This window comes from Alosa alosa, chromosome 20, assembly GCF_017589495.1.
Source record: "Alosa alosa isolate M-15738 ecotype Scorff River chromosome 20, AALO_Geno_1.1, whole genome shotgun sequence".
NCBI classification, from domain to species: Eukaryota; Metazoa; Chordata; class Actinopteri; order Clupeiformes; family Clupeidae; genus Alosa; species Alosa alosa.
In genome coordinates, this window is record NC_063208.1 from 27,990,351 (window position 1) to 28,006,855 (window position 16,505).

At 40.4% G+C, this 16,505-nt stretch overlaps 1 protein-coding gene and 1 long non-coding RNA gene across 5 annotated transcripts in view; one reads left to right on the forward strand and one right to left on the reverse strand.

Annotated features, from left to right (window-relative positions):
- Nucleotides 1–465: 465 nt before the first annotated feature.
- Nucleotides 466–2,216, reverse strand: LOC125284903. The gene is made up of 3 exons (XR_007191960.1): nt 2,112–2,216; nt 913–966; nt 466–702 (listed from the first exon to the last, which is right to left on the reverse strand). It is a non-coding gene; the product is annotated as an uncharacterized LOC125284903 (long non-coding RNA).
- An 8,109-nt stretch (nt 2,217–10,325) lies between these two features.
- The window catches only part of igf2bp3 (insulin-like growth factor 2 mRNA binding protein 3), a 29,439-nt gene continuing 23,259 nt past the window's right edge, over nt 10,326–16,505 (forward strand). For 3 of the 4 annotated variants that reach the window (XM_048230339.1, XM_048230341.1, XM_048230340.1), the window contains exons 1-2: nt 10,326–10,839; nt 11,849–11,909. In XM_048230339.1, the coding sequence (XP_048086296.1) occupies nt 10,665–10,839; nt 11,849–11,909 (236 nt within the window). In that variant the 5' untranslated portion in view covers nt 10,326–10,664. The remainder of the gene's footprint in view (nt 10,840–11,848; nt 11,910–16,505) is intronic. The other variant, XM_048230342.1, reaches the window with a different exon arrangement.

Consider the following 16,505-nt stretch of genomic DNA (forward strand, 5'->3'; position numbering starts at 1 on the left):
CTGGCCTGTTTATTTTTCTGTAAATGGTTTCTTGTTGGTTGAAAAAGTATTAATGTTCCACAGTACTTATGAGACAGTGAGTCATCAGAATGTGTCAGTCTGACTGGCAGCTTAAAAAGAATGACCTCCTGAAGGTCATCCTCCTGAAGGTCGTTCTTAATCTTGGTCAGGGTTCTCGGCACATCACGGCTGAAGGTCTAGAACTTGTGTATGTGTGTGTAAGAGAGGGAGAGATTGAGATTTGATTCTGCCAGCAACATGACATCCTGATCGAATATTTGCCGCCACTGAACCCCCTCACCTGCACCTGAACCTACACAGATGTGTTTTTCTTGCGATTCTTTTGAGTGTACCATGAATGTTCTTTTAGGGTTGTGTCCTTTTTCAAGAAATAAAAAAGGCCTTCCAGCTGCAGTGTGTGTGCATTTTGTGGGTGTATTCATTAAGGTGCAATTGTTTAAATCGGAGTACCAAGAACGTTGTTTAATAAAACCACAAGTGCATCGGGATTTTCTCTGAATGAGATACTGACGTTCCAACAGCTGAGGGTGGAAATGCAGGGCAGGTCTCCTGCTTGTGCAGGGACCATGTGCACCTTGTGGTCAGGTGTTTGGAGGGAAAAAGCTGCGTTTGGTATTGAAGAGTTTGGTTCCATGACATATCTCCATTTTGTCACCTTCCTAAAAAATTATGTCAAATTACCTGTCAAAAAAATAACTTGCTATTATTTTAGGAACGTGACTATTTTTAACAACATTTATTCTGCATTTCAGGTGTGTTTTGAGTTGGCTACTGATAAATAACACTAACTCAATTGTAGTTACCTGGGGAAACAAAAAATAAATTATTTATACAAAATTATTGAAATGGGAGTTATACTGTTTCGTAAACAAACTCTTCAGTAGTACTTACCATTAGTTCCTCCCACCACAGTTTCCCACACTTCACAAACTAACTGCAAGGAGACTGATGAAGGAAAAAGATAACGCACATTAGCTCCGCCATTTCTGGCCTTGAGGGACTTTTCTAGGGCTGTGACTGCTTAATCCTGCCGCGAGAGCGCTGTCAGCTGTCCTCGCTCTAAGCACAGCTGGTTGAAGTTCACATTGTTACAACTTCTATCTCCGTACAATATAAACAAGACTGTATCCATACAAACAGATAGATAAACTAATAGAAAGGTGGTGGTGAGATTAATTGATTTTGTAAATGTATAATGCAAAGTGATGACAAAGGTAAAACTACAGAGGTTGCTAGGCTACCACGGACATTTGTGTCCACCTGTTCACCAGTTTGTGACATAGAACAGCTGCCATGGACACCCGCCACAGTCAGTAGGGATATTTTGGATATATCCCCCTTAATTAGATGCCTCTCGGTCTGTGACTTCGCACAGATTGACACTGTTGTGACGGCCATAAGTAAGAAAATCGCAAAAGTAGGTGAATAGAGAATGCAATGTGGGCTGGTGACCAACAAGTGGCACTGTTCTATTTCAAGATGTTTGGTCTTAGCCGTTCTATGCACAGGCATGAACTGCTCTTTTCAACTTCCGAAGAGTCTTACTGTGGTTTAGCTCAGTGATAAAGTGTTGTCAAAGGAAGTGTTTGACTTAGAGGATTAATATTCCATACTAGTTCAATAATGAACTCCTACTCCAGCTGCCTCTAATCTTTTATGAACACCATGCAATACATTTATTTAGGCTAATCACAAGCAATTTAGAAACATTACTAGACACATTAGCAAGAGACAATATTAAAACAGTTATTAAACTGGCATTTTTGCTCTCGGAGCATAACATTGGTCTTTGCACTTATGCCTTTTGGGAGTAGCTATCATATCTGCTCAAGTGTTGGCCCCTGTCTACTCACTGGTAGAATGTTTCTAATGAGCATCTTGTTTTGGGGAGAGTCTTGAGGCAGACATAGGCAGAGACATAGTGGGTGAGCCTCTAACACAGACACAGACATAGTGGGTGAGCCTCTAACACAGCAGCTTCTTCTTGGAGTAGCCTACCCAATGGGATCCTCTGAGTGTGAGTGTCCTGGATGCAAGAAACACACATACACACACATACACCAAAGCTCTGAACCAACACACTCACTTACCTTTCACTCAAGATTTGTCTTCCTCTGGCAGAGTCTTACCCTAAACCTCAGTTTAGGTCCTTCAACAATCTCTACCTTGAAACCTACTTACAGGTTTCTGTGAGGTGCCGTCGAGAAGAAACTCCATTCTGCACGAGGAGACTCTTGCTTCCACTCTGTGCCTACGGCAACACTGCAGCTGCAACTGCCAGACTGGTGTTGTTATGTCAACTGGAGTTTTAACTTCCTGTTGTTGTGGCGACAGAGCTGGCTAAGCAGAGGAGAAACAGGGAACCTTACAGGAAAGACTCGTTCTGAAGAGCAAAGTTTCATATCCTCATCTAGTCTGCTGAGGAGCCACTGCTGTTTGTGTGTGAATGTGTGTGTGTGATGGTCCTGTTGGCCACCAGGGGGCAGTACTAGGACCTCTTCTGCGGGGGACACACCCACCCAGCTAGGTGTAAGAAACCTGATGGTGCTCTACTCACAGCAGTCCAAACACACTCACTGCTTTCAATCTCACCTGCATGGACCAAGAATACTGTAGACATAACTCATAACAATTACACAATGCCACTTCTATTTTTTTTTACTTCTTTCTTCTCTTCAGAAAAGTAGTTTGGTGAACTATTTTCAGCCTATCAACAGGATCATCTTTAATTTAATCATGACATAATAGGCTAGGCTATCCATTGTGTAATATAATGTTATATGGTTACTGATAGCATTTACATATCTACCATATAATATTTTCTAAACTGCTATTCAAAATATACATTTAGATGTATTAATTTGTATGCTTTTATCCAATTCGGCTCACAGAAATGAGGAATAACATTCAAACTACCATGCAGAGGAGGCCTTCGGTAGAAATTACTATGTCAATCAATACTGATGAGAGTGCAGACTTTATAAGTAGGCTACTAGTCAAAGTGTGGTAAAAGGAGAAAGTGGTAGAAGGAGCTAGAGGAGGGAAGAGAGAGAAGGGCATGGTAAGTGCATGTTAGCTTTATAGCCAATCTTAAAAAATATGTGTTTTATAAATCTAGATACGTAGTGTTTTTACGCAGGCTGAAGAGTGTAAGGATGTGGGTAAAATCCTCAGTCCGTTTAACATCATCCTCTTTCTGAGGGCTCACTGGCTCTACTAAATCAATGCTATACACACCAAATCTAATCATCACACCTACAGGAAGTGTCATCACACAATGTTTAGAACTTTTTTTAGAAAAACTTTTATTGGCCAGTATCACAATGTTTACATTAAAACCTGTTTCTCAGTGGCCATCTCCTTCACCAGCTTTAAACCACAGGGTGCTTAAGAGAGAGCGTTTTTTCCATTGCCTCAGTCTCAAATTGATCTCTGAGGAGTCATGACTTGCCATTTTAAAATGCACTTTTTTTCAAATGGGATTGACTTCTAATTACAAACTGTGAAGAGACATTGTCCCATGACAGACTGCTAGAATCTTATTACGCCTTATTAACAGTTGCTGCTTCTGTAATTTGCAGAATCTGTGTAATGACCACTGTATCTCAGTTAACGTCTGTTTTGATGTTGAGTTTAAATTGAACTAGCTGATGGGGGTTTCCCATTACTGGGTGAAAATTGAAAAAAAAGTTTATAAATGCAAAAATGTTAAGAATAAAGGAGTGTGCAAAATGAAGCCACACATACGTTCTTAACTTGACTAGAAACCATTAATGTATTTAAGGCTTTAATGACATTTTGACACCTTGGAACTTTAGTTTGTCAGTTATCTTACCAGATCAATCTGATTTGAACCTGAACTGTTGTCTCACTATTTAAGCATGTTAAGGTAAAGCTGTCTGGTATGTAGGTCATAAAAGCACACTTTGGACATAGAAGGGTTTCTATTAAACACAACCACTACCATGTGTACATATGGCGTCTTTATGGAAAGTCACTCCTTCACGGTCAGAGTGAAACGAGGAGAGAAAAACAACAGCTCTTTAGTGTTTGCTGTCTAGGGGGTCATTTAGAGGGCAGGCAGCTTAATGGTGGTATCCAAACCTTCAAAAAGAGGTTTGTGTGTAACTGTGTATCTGGGGGTAACCCAGATAGCAGGTGATTTGGAGGGTACAACCCTAATTCAACCATGATGTATTGGGTGGTCATAAGTAACTTGGGTCCATTTAATCTCGTCCATAACAGAGGATCGAATTGCTCTATGACTAGAAGAACGATTACCTGAATAAATTATTATGACAAAGAGATATACCTCATATTTTCAACTATGACAAGCTTTTATTAAAAAACAAATAACGTACACAGTAAACATTCTTTGCGTTTTCAGAGATCAGTCTTTCAATATGGCGATCAGGACAGATAACATACATACTCCACTCATTTAATTACATTTACACAGTAAACATTAAAACTTAATCACACCAGTAAAAAAAGACATATGTGAATAATAGATGCTACAACTATGACCCGTATGGTGTTATGATAACACAGTACTACAGAGCATCTGTACCTAAAAGGAAAAACTGCAATATCAATCACAGTACACTATGTTATTGCTACCACCTCCTCGTACACCTCATTACAGAAACTGAAAGGCATCATAGCAATGCTTAGTAAAAAAGAAACCAGATACATATTTATGAGTAATTACAGTCCATACAATTCATAAAACCCTGTCTTAATATCATTTAATAATGGCATTAAAAGTAATTACTTTTAAAAGTATAAGATTAAGTCTGTGGGTGTGAAAACAAAGCGTAGAGAAAACCTGATGGCGACGAGGGAACACACAAAACTCTAGTCCACAGCAACTCTAGATAAACAACAACTCTTCGTAATGTTGGAAGCACTATATAATACCTAATAAAAAAAACATCCCAATTACATGTTAATTAAAGCCTCCTGCTAAAAAAATCAACTTTTTGTGTCATTAATAAACTGGTAAGTTTGCAGTTTGCAGGAGTTTGTAACTTTTCCCCACTTACAATAGTACATCATTACTTTTTTTTTTCTTTTACTAAACTCAAACTAATTTTAGAAGACGTGAAAATGTAAAAAAAAAAAAAAAACCTTTTTGATATTTTTTTTAAAATTATTATGGATCGACTAATGCACAGTTTTGAGGCCAAAATCAATATCTAATGTCTAAGGACAACCCATAACCAATATTTCGCAGACATTCAACGCCAATATTTATTTATCACACTGGGCTGTTGCATAAACAAAATACAGTTTGGTCGAGAGTTATAATGAGTTAATTTGCAAATACCTTCTACAAAACAACAAGCAATTTGCAGATGTTGCATCACCAGGGAATAATCATTCTTTTATCAAATTAAAAGTGAATTTCTTTTTTTTACAGATTTCTGGCTATATTTAGATTCATTTACTAGTAAATGAATATAAATATATAGATTAATTCATTTATCCCCTCAGAACATAATACCCTTGCTAGCCACCTTAAATTCCAAAACTGGTAATTAGATATGGTTTGCCAAAGTGAGAAATAAACAAATCTCATTTTAAGGCAGGTCTTTCCAGTAGAATTATCTCCAGGGGGAACATACTAATGACAATCTCCCTCGCTTTGGCTTAAAGCATATGCTGCATAAATAATGTGAAGGTATGTTCCTTTCTGTTGACCCTGAGCCTGTGTTTTAAAATGTAAATACACATGTACATTTCCAGAGACAAATAATTAGCACAAACAACAGCACTGATATCATAGATGGGTGAAGCTAACGTTACGGTTTAAATCTGAAATAAGGTTACATTTATTACTTTGGCTTAGTTTTTAAGATATGCAATCCAACCAAAGTGTACCTGTGTTGCTATGCTTTGCTAAAATAGGATGTTGAAGTAAAGTGGGAGATTCAAATGATTAAACCAGTAAAACTGTGAATGCATTCTTCCTGTACAGCCCAAAGTTGCTCCCCGACACATCAATTGTCTTTGCTGCAAACATTATGGTTCCCAGCCAAAGTTTCCACAAATAAATATTAATATAAAGAAAGTATACATTATAAAGAAAGAATAAAATATAGTTTTACCTCTGTTAGCAGGTAAATGTGCCATGCATAAGATTAACACAAGAGGGGGTATTTGGATAAACATCAATGACGTAAGGAGGCCAATAGTGATATGAGCCGTATAAGTGTGTGTGTGTGTGTGTGTGTGTGTGTGTGTGTGTGGGGGGGCATAGTATCGGATATATCAGCAAAATCAATATATCGTTTTTTCTCAAGATATTTTACACAGCTCTAAAAATGCAACTTGACCTTTAAGCTATTTTACCAGTGGGTAACATGACCTTATTTAGAAGGGGTGGGGGGGGGGGGGGGTAGCGGAGGGAGTGTTTATCTGTCTGTTAGAGTTGTGTTGTTATTGAGGCCCTTTCTCTCCCTGCACACTGTGACACACAATGGACGTATAGTCTCACTAGAAACAGACACGCTCTCCTCTCATAGAGTTCTCTGTGTGCTTGACTCAACCTCCTAGAATACTTTAGGAATGGGCATCATTCCTTTGACCGCCATTTTGTGCCCTGAAATCTCACCCACAGTGTTGCTGTGCTACTCGGAGTGCATACACTGTAGAAGGTTTCAACTCAGACCCTCAGCAACAACCCATCAATTCATACATTTCATATAGTTATATACACCTTGTATTAAAGTTCATCAGAATTGTAGTGCTGATTGTAATATGGTGTAGTTTCTGGAAACAGGAATCACATGAGTTGCATGTGTGTGGTTTTATCGAGCCTTGAGGATAAGCTCTCGAGACTAAGCCCCAAAACATCTCCCCAACTGTCAAAAAATATATCAATATACAAAAACATTTTATATTTTCATTCATTTAATGTAGGCCAAAGCCTATTTCAGTATTCCCACAGGCCATAATACAATGTTTTTACCAGGTATATAATCTATAGGCTGCATTCGTCATGGCATAGTCTACTGCAGCCATTTGCTCATAAAAAAAAATGTTTTAGACATTTTAGGCAGTCAAACTCAACAATCATACATTTACTTCAACAGCCATTGGGATCAACAACGTCTGCCTGTGCACGGTGTGCAACTTTGCCAAACAACTGAAATGAATAGTCTACTTAATACATATGAACGCATAACTGATAAAATAACAAACTTCTTTCCAAAATGGGCTTTCTATGAGACAATAGGCGATCAGACATAAACACAAAAAAAACTGTTTTAGGCTGTAAAACATACGTTTGTAATCACATTAATTAAATATATATGTGAGCACGTTCTGTGTTGTCAAAGTGCAACTTGACCTAGTTAGTAGCACGTTTAAAATAAGTTTGGAAAAGACTTGCAAATGCCCATAAGTAGCTAAGAAAGTGATGAACGTTGAACTGTAGGCAAACTGGATTTTGACGTCAGTCAGTAACGGCCATTTTCTGTAGAAAGTCCTCATGCTCGTCATTTTTATCAAGTGGTAAAATTAAGTAAATCTCTTTCTCAGATAACTTGTTTTAAGATCCCAGGTTCTGACAGAATAATTAATCTTATTATATTAGTGGTTCAACCCTATCGGTAGTTCAATCACTCAAAGTCTCAACGTCCATTTCTTTTCCCTTTCCTTTTTTTGTGTTTCTAGAAGTCAGTCCCTCAATATGGCGATCAAGACGAAGAAAAGCATACCTACGCCATACATTTAAAACGGACACAGACGCGTGAGCACAATGGTAAATAGCAAATCCATATATAAACTATACAGATCTCCATCTCACCATTTCGCAATTCTGCGCGTACGTTGGTAGCCTCTTCTTGACCAGCGGAAACGGGTTATTCCCCAGTCTTCCTAGACCACATTGTTTACATTTTAACCAAACACTATAGATTGGACTTCAGCTTACAATTATTTGAATGACGGTTGGTCTTGTTTTACCGCGCAGATATTTGTAGAAACGTTGAGCTCTTGATCGAACGCAGCGTTCTCAGAAACCCATAGGTAACAGAGTCGTTAGCCTATAGAATTATTCCATAGCCTACCGAAGTTATGCAGTGGCCAGTGGGCGGAGACGCCCGCATTCCTTAACGATACATTCGCCATAGCCTACTTTACTTTCCTCACAACCGAACATGGACTGATCAAAAATATTTTGGATATGAAGACTTTGGTCGAGAAAATGTCTTTAATACTACTTTCTGATTAAGCTAACAACGAACTAAACAACAGACAGAAAGAATAAGACACTTAGGGGCAACTTTTGCTTTCTGGGCGACTTTTGTTTTGTGTTTGTTTAGATAAATTGATCCTAAGTCATCATGAATTTTATCTTATCTTTGTCGAATTAGTAAAACCTAATCACACAGAAAACAAACGAAATTTGCGCATCAGTAGGGAACAGATCAATTGCCTCTCGCCCGTTTCCTTAACTAGTAGAGGTTCTGCCCACTTCGCCTCAACGGCCATGCATATATTAAAGACCGATGCGTAAAAACGCACTTTTTTAGTATTGAGGTAAACTATTTATTTCGCGCCTTAAAGATCATAGTATAGAGGCTGTTGAAAACCAATGAATGAACGCCCTCCCTTTGAGCCAGCGCTTGGAGTAAGGGACAGAGCGAGAGGCGCTCTGATTGGTGGTTTAGTCCCACCAATGGGGGCGCGGCATGAGAATGCCAGAGGAGAGTTTTATTTGCGCTGTCAGTTCCAGTCAAGCTCGCCTCACTAGTACGGGCGGCCAGACTGAATGAACACAATATACACTATCCAAATTCTCACTATTTCACAGCAGCACATTAACCCATCACCCTGTTACAGACAATAAGTATTTATACTTGTAATTGTTAATTAACCTATTTCAAACTGCAACAAGGAGAACTAAGTATAATTTAGATTTGCATAAATATCCTGTAATCTCGAATCAGGGCCTATAGTTATTTACTAATGTATGGATGGTTTAGGCTAAATTACCTACGAGGTTAATGTTATCTATGCAATTCATGTCGGATTTCACTATGACTATTGGTTTCTGTGTTGGATAGCCGTGCTCACTTCGATGGCATCGGTAGTGTGAGGGAGGCATCGCTTGGCGAAGAATGAAGACGCCATTCACATGATCAAAAACAACTGGCCAATTCGGCATTTTCAGCCCCCGTTTTAGACCATAAATACTTTAAAGGCCACTACATTTAATTTAGAATTAATTGAAAAAATTAAGATATGTTGTTGTGGGGCTTTATTGAGGTGTGTGATCCTGTGAGGCCTATCCGCCATGACACACCGGATTTTAAACAGCTAACGCTTTAATCTCATATTTTCTCTCTGTGGGGTCCGCATGCTGTCTGCATCCAAATACATTTTCAGATAGTTTTAGTTGGTTACACTGCAGAGGCCGACCGTACGCGTCCTAAACCAGCTCTGCGGCACAGGGCACCCTCCTGCTGTTTCCTAGAGTGCACGTGTACACGGGAAATGTAAAGTGGGTAGCCATGTTATCGCTACCTCACGCACTAACACACTCTCAGTCAGATATCACACTTTCGCACAGGAACTGGTGTAGGCCTACTACAAATTTGTCAAATATGTGATGTAAATATTTACACATCCTTATGTTAAGGTCAAATTTAACTTAATTGGCAAGCTTACTAACATAATAAGATCATGGCATGGCTGGAAAGGGTGGCGTACGGAAGTGGTCATCATGCCTTTGTCAGCTATGTAGATAGCCGCACACTCCCCCTAAGCCATCCATGGAACAGGAGACGTGGTAAGTTATGTGTAGTGGGCTGCGGCGTGTCATGAGAGTGGCAGCCCCACCCCCCAGTTCAATGCTACAGCCGCGACCACCGTGGAGAACCGAGGATTTCACAGAGACCCCGCGCACTGGGCTTCCCGTACTACAAGGGGGCGTGCGTGAACCGCCGCTTTACTATGTCTCCGACGACCAATGAGGTGCTGGAATAGCAGATGGGTGAAAAAAGTCCACCGGGCAAGGAAGACAACCAAACGATACAGAAAGGAAAGGTTCGCACGGAATCCCTCTGCGCACGTAGTCGGACTTGACCAGTCCAGCACCACTCCCCTCTTCTCGACCCAACCCATTTCAGATTGCCCCCACCTCAATCATCCCGTGCCATTAGGCTATACTCAATCCAGAGCCTAATTGAGCAACCGGGATTCCTCACGTGCGGGGGTTGATTTGTACTTTGAACACGTGGCTCATTCAGAGAAGCCGGAATATCCGAGTTTTTTTTCCTTCAATCTTTTTTTCCTCTTTTCTTTAGTTATATTTAAAGGCGGTGCCCACAATAACGCATGTGACATTTAAGGCGTTCTGGCAAAGGAGTCCAAAGGAACAACATCCCGCTATCCTCGAGAGAAACGGAATTAATAATTAAGTTTTTTTTTTCGCAAGGGAGAGGGCGAGCAAACGCTACCACGGTCAGCACGTCCATCAAATATCTCCGGTAGTGCGGTCTGATTGGGGAGTACACGAGCGAGCCACTCCGTTCGGCTTTAGTGCAGTTCGTTGTAAAGACAGCCCTTCCGCGAGCACCGACAAAGGATTTCTCTCCCTCGTGCACTAAAGGTCGGCTTTAAGGTGCAGCAACATGAACAAGCTTTATATAGGCAACGTGAGCGAAGAGGCCAGTGCGGTCGACTTGGAAAGTATCTTTGAGCAGTGGAAGATCCCCTATAGCGGACCGTTTCTCGTTAAAACAGGGTACGCGTTTGTAGATTGCCCGGATGAAAAGGTAGCGATGAAGGCCATCGACACTCTCTCAGGTGAGTTCAAATTGTGTTCAAATTGTATTCCTGATATGGCGGGCAAGCAGCACTTGACCCTTTAAAATGTTGTCGTTGCAAAAAGTCACCCATATGTAAGAATAAGGATGGCTCCTGCTCTTCAGGAGGCTGTGGTGTCACGGCGGTCCTTGCCTCGTTGAAATCTCATGCAGCGCCTAGTCCACTTCTCTCTCTCTCTCCCCCCCTCTCTCTCTCTCTCTCCCTCCCTCTCTTTCAAAATTAAACGTTGTAGGCTATGTTTCATTGAGAATCTAAACGACCTATAAGGAGCAGCATTGAGACGCCTGTGCAAGCAGCGTTAAATCCAAACGGTGTTTACAGGGTTTCAGCGAAATATCTGCCCTAGTATTGTTGCTTTCTGTATTGTCTTTCGAGTTTAGATTAATTAGAGTTGTTCCCAACGTTCTCCCAGTTGTGCTTTCGAGAGTAACAAAGTAGGCCACACTATGGTTCCAAAAGTGATACAAGGTAACGACGTCTTCAATTGTATCACCACCCGATTTAATCTGCAGGGTAATAGCAAACAGCCTGTTTGCGAAAGGTAGGCTAGCCTAGGCCTACTACAGGCCACGGAAGCATTCATCATGGTTATTTTCATAAATTGAAGTGCCTAATGGATATTTTGGGTCGCAACATATATAGTTAGGCGTGTTTTTTAAATACCAGCCGTTAAGCACAGATATTTGGAGCGTTTTCTGATTTTTCGTTTACGGGCCTTGGTGCTCCTCTGGCGAAAGAGGAGGGGGCAAGTTTTGTCAACCATATTTAACCTCTGGGAATTCGTTGAGCTCGTTTTAAGCAGCCTGTTGAAATTTAAAAACTTTGCTGAGAAAAGTTGAAATTTCTGCAATAATCGCAAAACGGCAAACATGTGACGTTATGCCTCTGATGTTTGAAGGCAAAATGTTATGTGACTGCATTTTGTCTTATTAAAACTAGGCTTCGTTTTTATTTTAAGAAAATAAAAAAAAATCTCTTTTTTTTCTAGGTAAAGTAGAACTTCACGGAAAACTACTAGAAGTGGAACACTCTGTACCCAAACGACAAAGGTAAATTAATTTGCCATCAGTCTAATTGAAGTTGATTATGTAGCCTAGTGTTATGCCATAGGCCGCATTGTCTTTTTATTTATTTTTTTATTGATGACTGATTGTACGAGTTGCGTAACATGGTTATATACAGAACGTTTTTCCTATTCTAAGTCTAGTTTAAATTGGTGAATGGGAAGCCTATGTGGCGTGTGCATAGGCTATGTATGTGTGTTTTAGTTCAGTTAACGAAAGCCATAGGAGCTGGTCACATGCTATGGCCATGGCAGTGTGCGGGAAGGTTTACAGGAAATAACTCCTGAGGATGTTTGTGTTCATTTAATCAGAGACATTTCAAATGGGCCTATCCTACAAGAGTGTGTGCGGTCTTATGGGTGTGTTCGAGAATTATGCAGTGAAACGGGTGTATGGCCATAGTACACTGACTTCATATAACGTCTTGATGGGGAAAAAAATATGAAAGGCCTACGTTGGTGAGCAGTGAAGGGTATTGCAAAAAATATGGTCGGCAGACTACGGCTGCATGGAATCTGCCAGTCTGAAAGGTGTGTGTGTGTGTGTGTGTGTGTGTGTGTCTGCGCGCGCGCGCCAGTGTGTGTGCGTCCATTTGTAAGAAGACCTCCGTCATTTAGAAGGGGCTTCCGCCCCTCCTACATATCCCCCTTCCCCCTCACGCTCGACTGTTTGTCCTATGTACAAGATGGATTCAGCAGCACGAGTGGAACGGGAGGCTCGAGGCCTGTCACGGAAACCTGCAGTGGGGTGCTCTGAAGGGCCTCCTCCATGGGGCACAATCCAGTAGCACATGTACACAGATTCACTCTTGGTCGTTGTGTAATGGCGTCATTGGCCTTTGATTCAACTCTGCTCAGATAAAAGACTGGTTTTCTGTAGTATATGCTCTACGCAGTCGTCCCCACTACAGTCTACATATTAGCAATAGTCTTGTATGCTTTGGGCGAAGCTAATATTCCTTTACATTATATTACACTGCACAGCACTTCTAATTGAAAAAAAAAAACATGTTTTACCATTTGATATTAATTGGGTATGCAAATAGTTGGAACTCCTTTGAGCGATACTTAGTCAGTTTTGTAATTATGGGTATGGAGCCACGACATTTTGCGGAATCTCATTAACGAAATCAGGGATGTACAGTGCTACATGTGGCACGTGTTACAAAAAAAATCAAGCTGTGCTATGGATGCATCAGCTTAGCACCGGTGACCCCTTATTTAAAATGTTTTCTAGAGTGTAGCCTATAAATGAGGTGTTTAACTACATACCGATGCTAGAGATTGTGTGGGTTGTGCTACAAAACTTTCCTATGTATCACCAGTACTATGAACAAAACTAAGTTAATGTGCAGCCCTGATCCACGTGTTATCAACTACATACACTTTCTTTGTAGGGGGTAACTTGCTATTTGGATAGACCAGAATTACAGGGGAAATTAATGGTTCCAACTAGAGTGTATTTGATTGGTAATTCTCATTACTGCATATATAGTCCATAGGAACACCATTTGTATGCTTTTGTCTCTATAAAAAATCAAAACAATTAAATAATACAGAAATAATTGTCCAAGTAGCCTCAAAACGCCACATTTTGACCATTTACGAAATGTGCTTGTGGAGCGGCTGCGCTCACAGGGAAATTCCCATCCAGCAAGCGTGTGTGCGCGCCTCTTTCAGGTCAGAGGGCATGAGTATTAACGTTGCCTGTTGTTGAGAGCCAATGATAGACCGAGGCTCAAGCCCACGCCCATTCACCGCAATGCATACTGGGAAGTCCATACATCCATGCATGTTGCCTCCACCTACTCCCCGCAGTCCATGGCTCTGTCGCCACGCTTCAGGGGCGTGGGATCCTCCGCCGAGAACAATGCATTTTGGTGTAATGTTCACTTGTGGGGGGAGGGGAGCATGATGTGTCTCAACTTAAATTTATTTAGCAGAATTAAAAAAAAAAAAAAAAAAAAAACGTTTAGTGTCCATTTAAGAGCGCTATGTGGGAGGCCAAACTCATTGAGACGTGTGTGACCTGTGTCATGGCGTGGTAGTAGCTCCACCTGAGGGAGCAAAAGCGGGAAAAATGCCTCGCTTAAAGACGTAAAAAAGAACAGTCGACGTACATATATCGTCAGCTCTGATGATGGAATACTGTCAGTTACGGAGTTCACAGGTCGCCCAGCCCATATTCCTCCGATCCCCAAACATTACGTTTTTATTTTGGCGCATGGCTTTAAATAATTAAAGCAATAATGTTTTGAAAACGGAACGAATTATATGGCGTATTGCAATTTATTTAGTTATCAGTGCACCCTTTTTTTTATCGTTGTCTACAAAATTTGAATCAGGAGGCTGTATTTGCATTTGTATTTAAGTATGTAGTGTCCTAGTGCCTTCATTCATAAGCGCATGTAAGCCTACTTGCATGACACACACACACACACACACACACACCCTGTGTGGATTTACATGGTCGCATTACAAAACCTGTCTCTTGACTTTCGGTTGAAATATTTAGCCTTTTTAGTGTGTAGTTGCATGCATGCTCTAGCATAACTGCCCAGTATTCCTATAGCATGAATCCATGTGCAGTGTGCCCAAGCAGCATCTCACGCCCCGCCCCCACCCCTTGTGTTGCCTGGGCCTGACTTTTTTTTTTTTTTTTTTTTTATAAAACAAAATTCCCCCATTGGCCACCTCCTATAGGAGTCCCCCTGCTTATAGCTTAATCCTGCATTCCGAAGCACATTCCCACCGCAAAGAATGGCTGTGATGGGGGAAGCGTGGAATGCTGTAGTTCGGGTTGCCTAAAGTTTCTTATTTTTCCCCTCATCTTTACGTTGAATCATTTCTTAACAGGGACAAATCAAATGCATTGTTTGTATGGTGTATGTTGAGATTTTTTAAATTTCATGCCCAACACTCATAGCGTGCAAAACTTCAGGTGTGTGTGCAGACGCAAAAGCGAAAGTGTGCACACACACACACACACAGAACAGCAAATATGGTAGTTATCATAGCTCATGTAGATTTGTTTTGGTGTTTTTAAGAATGCTGATAGATTAAAATATTGCTGTTCTATGAACATATTCTTGGCCTCATGCCAAAAGCATGTTCCAGCCTTCTGCTCCATATGAAGATATACACATGTGTCTGTATGTGTACACTTTCTCCTCTCAGGTTGGAGTACCAGACCATGTTCATTGATTCTAGTTGGCCATTGAGTGTCCCTCCTTACGCTGTATAATTTGAATAAATGAAACAATAAAAAAAAAAAAAAACTGGTGGAAATGCCTATTGACTAAATGGTTATTAATGGAAATTACATCACTCTTGTGCTTCTAGTAAACAGCAGTAGGTAGCCTAAAATGCTGACTGAATGTCCCCAATTGCATAATTATTGGTACTTTTTAAAGCTATCTGGACATTTTAAGTCATGCTAAGCAGTTCAGTGAGAAAGTATGACTTTCTTTTCTTTCTTCCTTTCTTTGTTAAATTAGTGCGGCATTCTAGTATGATGTTTTTAGTTGCTCAGAATGAGTAACTGATTTGCACTATTAAATGATTTTGCATTTTAAATATTAACAGGTGCAGAGAAGTTTGTTTGCAGTCTAGTGCCATGTTTTGGTTGTTTGTATATATGCATTATCCAATAACTGGGACCTGCACTTCCTCTGGCAAAAATTTGAAAGACTTTATAAAAAAAAAAGTTCAAGATATAACAGATATGGAGTGTACTCAAATGTAAAATATATTTTGGCCTGATGGTAGTAAAATGTGTTTCTTTATTTCTGTTGTTTAAACAAAACATAACACCACATTTCCTCCAGATGTTCTTACTGTGTGTCCAGTCGCTCTACCTCATGTTGAACAGCTCACTACTGAGGGGTTAAAGTTGAGAGTGTGTGTGTTTTGTCTGTCACTCTGTACGTTTTGTTCCGAGTCCTGGTAAAGGTGTCAACACGTATACACACACATGTTCGACTTTGCACCCAGTTGATTCATAAATAAGTTGTGCAAAGTTATGGCCAATAATGCACCGTCCCAGAGTTCTTTGGTCATGTTTGGACTCGTGAGTCCTGTCTGGTTGGATTAAAAATTGATGCTTTTTTTTTTCTGGAAATGGAAGCTCTGTCAACATTGGTAGTGAAGAGGCTATACTATCCTTGCTTTTCATCTGTAGTGTGCTGCCGAACTGCCTTTAAGGATGCCGTTGCCCACTGCAGCAAGGCTTATCCAAAATGGCTGATGGAGTAGCCTATATATTTGCCCGGTCCAGTGTGATTTCTGAATGAGCAGAAAATATGGCATTTGAGGCAGTGTTCATTGAAGCATGAGGAGATGCAGAACATATAAATGAGTCAACCAAAACAACAACAAAAAAAACCCTAAATCAATGCCCCTAAAAGGTAGCTCTTGTTAAGTTATAACATCTTTTAGTTTGTGTTTTGTGTGTGTGTGTGTGTGTGTGTGTGTATAAACTGGTATATAGTTCATTGGATGAAACTGGTTCATTGCTTGATCATATCCACATTTCTTACCTAGATGGGGAAGAAAAAAGCCAGGGCGCATGGTTTTTCTGTAT